This window comes from Nematolebias whitei, chromosome 10 (genome assembly GCF_014905685.2).
Source record: "Nematolebias whitei isolate Nwh7 chromosome 10, NemWhi1, whole genome shotgun sequence".
Classification (NCBI taxonomy): domain Eukaryota; kingdom Metazoa; phylum Chordata; class Actinopteri; order Cyprinodontiformes; family Rivulidae; genus Nematolebias; species Nematolebias whitei.
In genome coordinates this window covers 9,857,570-9,864,284 of record NC_056507.1, presented here as the reverse complement: position 1 = coordinate 9,864,284, position 6,715 = coordinate 9,857,570, and the positions used below count along the sequence as shown (strand labels likewise).

The following is a 6,715-nucleotide window of genomic DNA, read 5'->3' as shown; positions in this document are numbered from 1 at the left end:
TGAACTCCTCCTCCTGAACCCAGGAGCTGCATCACAAACTGGAGGTGGTGAACTCCTCCTCCTGAACCCCGCTGTTTAATTCTGTTATTATATTTGATTTATGAGTAGGGATGCACCGAGCCACTTTTTTTTTTTTTTTTTACCTCTGATCCAATCCCGATACCTAAATCTGGATATCGACAGATACCAATACTTTTCCGATACCATAATCATTATTGATTTTCTATGAGGCTGTAATGATCTCCTCTCTGCAGGTTGGATTGGGAAAATCCGATACGTAAATTACACTGGTATCGGAGCCCGATACCGAATCGGCCCCATCCCTAGTTATGAGTACACTTTACTGGGTTTACAACTAATGAGTATGACTTTTTATAACTTTATTGTTGTCGCTGTTGTCCATTGTTGTCATCATTCTTTGTTGAAATCAGGTCTCTCTTGTAAAGGAGTCCTCGAGGCTCGATGGGATTTACCTGTCTAAATAAAGGTCGAATGAATTAACATGCAATATTTTTAGCTGAAGCTGTCCGTAATGGGCTTCATTCGCTCACTGCAGCTGAACTCACACAACCTGTTTCAATCCTTCACAATGAGTCTCAAACACATTCACTGACTTCTAAATCATTCCCAAACTTCTGGTGGTCTAGGCGAAGCCTGGTGTCCATTATTCTGAAGAATCAAAACTGTAGATGTTTAGAGAGCTTTTTTGAGGTTAGCATTCAGTGTATGTGTTTAAGTCTTTTATTGTGAAGGATTGAAACAAGTTCTGAGTGTTGCAGCAGGAGTGATAAACTGGACCTCAGACTGGTTTGAATAGTGGGGTTTTATCTGTAAATAGAAATGCCTCCGTAACTCTTTCTTGGGATACAAAAATTAAAAAAAGCTTTATAACTACAGTCAGGTTTAAGAGCAGAACGAGGTTTACTTATTCAGTTTGGAAGGGCTGTGATGACTTTTTTCAGTCACTTTAATCCAGGGGTTACCAAAGTGGGGGGCACAAAGCCATTGCAGTGGGGTGCAGTATAACTGAATGAAAAAAAAGGGACACTATGAGGGACACTATGTCAGTGCTATCAAACTTGGCAATCAGGTATATGTGTGTGCAAGCATCACCCACACCCTCAGAGTGAACATTTTCTACTCCTGGAGACACCATCAGCCAGGAGCGGGCTTGTTTGTGTCCAGAGAAAGCAGACATGTTGATTTTTCTAAAGAAAAACTATTAAGTGAAAAGTGTGTAGCAGTGCGCATTAGACACGGACGTGTCACTGGTTTGCAGCTGTTCTTTTGACCTGGAAATTGTTTATTTTTTTATGTAAGAAAACTGCTTGGAATGAAAAAATACCAAAGTAAAAAAACAAAACAAGCTTTGTACTGTAATGTGTAAGGTAATTTTCTTCTTGTTGGAATCAATAGTAATTACAAAATTGGTACAGAAAAAAGAACCGTTCAGGAACCGACACCAAAGTGAAGGTACCGGTACCAATTTTTTTTAGAAAGGTACCCAGTCTTATGTCCAGGGTCTTTGAACTACGAGATGAGATCCTCATCCTTTTGGAGGTAGAGGGCAGTGATCTCGCCTACAGATTTTACTGTAACAAGTTCCTCATGAAACTTGCATAACTCAGTGACATGTTTCTGCAACTCGGTGAACTAAACTTGCAGATGCAGGATACAAACACACACGTCCCACATCTGGCAGGTAAAGTCACATCATTCATCAGTAAACTTGAGAGGCGGCAGCAGCGAGTGACAGATGGAAATGTGGAGTCATCCGAGAACTTGAAATCATTCACTGAAGGCAACAAGCTGCAGAACTCGGTGATCTCATGCATGAAAGCTCACGTCTGCTCTTCAGAAACGTTTCCTGGTGCTGTATTCCAAAGACTTTGACTGGATCTGTGACCTGCTCAGTGCAACACCACCTGCCTACTTCAGCACATCAGAGGAGGAACAGTTCAATGATGTCACGTCTGATTCAACGACGACGCTGCAGTTTCAAAGACACTGCATTTTGGACTGGAGTGGAGAAAGATTTCCCACTGCTAGGTTAGAGAGCCCTGGCCAAACGTCTTTCTTTTGCCACATCCTGAGATGGGTTGAGATGTGAGATGGGACAGAAATTTTCTTATAAACCAGCAGAAAAAGTTTGGGAACCACTGCTTAACGTTTTGATTTCAATATCAGAAATAAAATAAAATTCCTCTACATAAACATGTGAACCTACAAGTTAGGGCGACACGACAGCTGGCTGTGTTCACCTGAACATAACACCACTAAGCTGTAAGCCTGCATGTGTACCTGCAGGAGTGAGTGCCCCCTGCTGGTTGGGGTCCTGCACCGCCTCCTCCACCACATTGATGCTATGATTATGCATCACCTCCTGCAGCATGTTGAATATCTCTTCAGCTCGAGAACATTTGAAGGCGAAAATACCTGAAAAAAAAGAAAAAAGAAAGAGAGAACAATTACACAAAGTTCAAAACATGCAGGACACACAACACAACAACATTTACACCACAAACACAACAGAAGTGGGGGGGGGGGGGGGTCTTTGTCGTGTTTGATCAGCTGACAGGGAATTAGTGCTGATATGTGACTGGAAACTTAGTTTTCATTTATTTATCTAATCTTGCAAGATTTTATCCATCTGTGCCATCAGCAGGAACATGTAGCGGTTTTAACACCATCGCTTTAAACCTTAAAACCAGACACTGGCCCGCTCCAATTTAAATTTTCCTCATCATCGCAGGATGGCTAATGACTCTCAGTAACATACGAGCAGTGTTGTAATGTAATTAAGTAGAAATACTTTGCTACTGTACTTAAGTAGAATTTTGTCACGTCTTTACTTTACTTTGTTATTTACATCTAGCAACTTTCACTTTTACTCCACTACATTTCCTTAATAAAATGTGTACTTTTACTAGGATACATTTCCCTTAACCATCTTAGTTACTCGTTCCTACAATATAAAATTAGAAGAAATCTGATTGGGCAATGCCTGTTTGTTCTCCCAGTCCGACTTCACGCGGCCCCTTCTCTCTCCCTCACTCTCACTCACAAACCCAGCCCCTCCACCGCCTCGTGTGAAAACTGCCGTTCCTGCTGTGAACAAACTAGATGCGTATGTAGAGATCAATCGTTACAATAGAGCTTTGTTGATTCACAGAGGAGACGCTGTAAATTCCTGATAGATGTGAAAATGATGGTAGCTGCTAAAAAGGAGAGGTTTGGTGTTCTCCAGGACATTAACTGGTGAGAGCAGCAAGGTATGAAGTTGTCGGGCCACTAGTCTTCCCATTAAAGAACACGGAGACAGATATCCAGTTTAGGGTGATTTATTTACTGTGTTTCTTCTGGTATTTACACACAGCAGCAAACCAGTAAAGGGCAAACAGGCTGGAACAACAAGGCTCCGTCCGTGTCAGGAGAAAAAAAAAAAAACTCAAACTGAGCTCTGCACTTTACACAGAGTGGTGCGTTCACTAGCGTTGAAACAGCCACGGTGCATTCAAGAACATAGGAACTATTAAATTCAGAAAGAACACAACCTAGCTCAGTAAACATAAACAAGCCAACTATACAACAATGTGGGCTTTCTAACAGCTTTGTTAATAAAGGTTAATCAAGGCTGAATGAATATACTTCATTAGAATCAGACTTTTTAAATATCAATCTTTCATCATTCTGTTCAAACTTTCCAAGTTTTTGTCACTGGATATTGAACCCAATAAATGTTGTTTTGAAAATTCTAACCATTCATTTTTACTTAATGCGCTTACTTTAAGTACATTTTATATGAGAAATTTACTTTTGATACTTAAGTACATTGCATATCAGAGACTTTTACTCAAGTAATAATTTTAAAGGAGACTAACTTTTACCAAAGTAATTTTATAGTAAGATACTTGTACTTTCACTGAAGTATCACTTTGAGCTACTTTATACAACACTGCATACGAGCTACTCTCAGTAGCTCAACGACATCCACCACAGAGGAAGAGCTGTGATTTAATGAAGGCATTAATCTGCTCTGATACGGCGTGGCGGCTGCGTGACACAAAGGAAAATGTGTAAACAGGAAAACACACAAGGAGCACAACACGAATGCACTCATTGATCCCTGTGAACCCACAGCACAATCAATGCTGATCAGCTGATCACCCCCAACCACCTGAGACTTACCGACCCCCTCCCAACCCCGAGCAGCTCATGGTCCTGACAGCGTGCACGAGAAACATCAGAGACAGCGCAGCTTTAACCAAAACCCCTCAACATTTTCCAGACTTCTCCGGGTTTTCCTGTCACTTTTCTCTCAGTGCAAACATCAAGAAGTGAGTGAAGTGGTGATCACTCAACCTGCTCGGATACGGAGTTACCTGAACGAGAGCAATCTCAGGTTCGAACAGAAAAACTCAAATCTGACAGCCTTCTCCTCGTCCGACAGGTGTGTTCTGATCGGTAACCCTGGCAGGTAACTCGGGCTCGTACCTTGGCCCGTCTGGCAGCGGCGGCCGCACTCGAACGAGAAGAGGTTGGAGTCGTAGCCGTAGCGGCGCAGGCAGACGTAGGGCCACCGGATGGCGTTCCGGCGTTGGGTGCGGAGGACGAGCTCGAATTCGGTCACCTCCATCACGCCTGAGCTCAGCTCGTTCCCATCATCGTCCACATTGATCACCTGAAGACACACACAGAGGAACGAGTGAAACAAGAGCACCTTTCCCGTCAGAAGTTAACGTTACCGTCGTCACTGAGCATCGCACGGTTCAACAATACGAGTCAGGACGAGAACATTTCAGCTCTGACAAATCCACACAATATTTATCATTTCGAGTTTATCAGCTGAGTTGGTTCATCTGCGGCCTCCTGGACCACGTCCCACAGCAAAGAGACCCCGGGTCAGACTCAGAACCTTCTGGAGGGATTAAGTACCTTCGCTGGACTGGGAACACTTTGGAGTCCCCCAGGAGGAGCTGGACCGGTTGCCTCCACAACTCAGCCACAGACAAAAGGTAGAAGATGGAGATACAACAGTTCATTAAAGGTAATTCTCTAACCTAAACTCACCTGTGAAATTTAATCAAATTAGGATTTTGGTTTAGACTTCATAACCATCACAGAAACACATTAATCAACAGAAAATTATGGCTATTACATTTGTTGACAAACACAAACTTTTGTTTTGTAATCTCTTCTGAATTTCCTCTGGATGTCGTTAATTTGATCTCCAGTTCCAACGTAAAGAACCTCGGCATTATTTTTGATCAGGGTGTTTTTTTACTTTAACATTAAAAATGTTTGAGTTAAAAAAAACTTTCTTCCATTTGAAATCTTACTAAAAATAGTCTTAAATTAATCTCGTCCCAGAACGATGCACAAAAACTGGTGCATGCATTTATCTGGGTGTCCGAAAACGTTTAAGTCTTGAGCTGATCCAAAATGCTTCTGCTGCAGTTCTGATGAGTTAGATCATATTTGTCCAGTTTTAGCTTCTCTCCATTGACTTTAAAAATTTCCAACAGTTGAACTCAGTTCAGAACAATTTCAGGTATAAATTTATACTTTATTCTTACAACTGTTTAATTTTTAGCCAGTGAGACGCTGCCTTAAAGCTACAAATTGAGATCAATAACTTTTTGATGACAAGTCAGGGTGGAACGAGGCCACATCCTGGGTCCATTTTTAATAATATGGTTAGAAAAAACAGGTCTTGTCACAAACTTTACCTCATGTCTGATGTCTCCCGTCTCTTCAGACCTTGAATGGGTCTTCAACTGTACACGACCTTTTTGCTCCTCATTAGGGCTGGGCGATATCTCGATATTTAAAAAATATCGAGATAAATTAATTTGCGATATAAAATGAGACTATATTGATTTTCCTGATAGGTGTGAAAACGACTGGGTAGCTGCTACAAAGGAGAGTCTGGTGTTCTCCAGGATATTAGCTATGTTTACATGCGCAAAATTTTTTTGACCGGATTGAAATGTTTTCAGATTAAATCATTCGAATGCATCGTTTACATGGACACAGTCTGTTCACGATGAGTGTTTACATGCAGCGGGCTTTTATTCAGAATAGTACTGACATGCGCAGAGTGGTAAACTCTCCTTAAATGTTTTTTTTTTAAACACTGAAGAAGTTCTACTTCCGGTTTACTTCCGGGATGAAAGTTTCTAGTAGAAATGTTGTGTTGCTCACCGACCAGTTTTACTTCCTGACATGCTAATATTATTAGCATCTAGCCTGGTGGAAATACGCGAGGCAGACATAGGTCGCACATGCGCAGTCAGGTCAGTTTAAACACCGTGCGGATTATGAATCAGCATAAACCATCCGTCTCATTCTGATTACAAATTCTTTCGGATGGAGCTGAATCAACAAAGAATAATCCGAATGGGGGAGTTTACATGACACATTTTTATTACAAATGGCCGTTTAATCCGATTACTTATGTCCATGTAAACATAGCTATTAACTGGTTTAGAGCAGCAAGGTATGAAGTTGTCTTCTCATTAAAAAACACTGCGACAGATATCCAGTTTAGGGTGATTTATTTGCCGTGTTTCTTCTGGTATTTACACACAGCAGTAACCAGTAAAGCGAAAACAGCTTTGTTAATAAAAGTAAATAAAGGATGAAATAATTTACATCATTAGAATCAGACTTTTAAAGAGCAAGTCAACCTTTCATTATGTTTGCTTTGTATGTT

General features: G+C 41.2%; 1 protein-coding gene across 1 annotated transcript in view; it reads right to left on the bottom strand.

The window, feature by feature from the left end:
- LOC119416120 (fibroblast growth factor receptor substrate 2) overlaps positions 1-6,715 on the bottom strand; it is a 16,214-nt gene that overhangs the window by 1,772 nt on the left and 7,727 nt on the right. Inside the window, exons 4-5 of the mRNA XM_037683308.1 lie at positions 4,495-4,681; positions 2,302-2,436 (exon numbers count right to left, since the gene is read on the bottom strand). Of these exons, the coding sequence (XP_037539236.1) occupies positions 2,302-2,436; positions 4,495-4,681 (322 nt within the window). The remainder of the gene's footprint in view (positions 1-2,301; positions 2,437-4,494; positions 4,682-6,715) is intronic.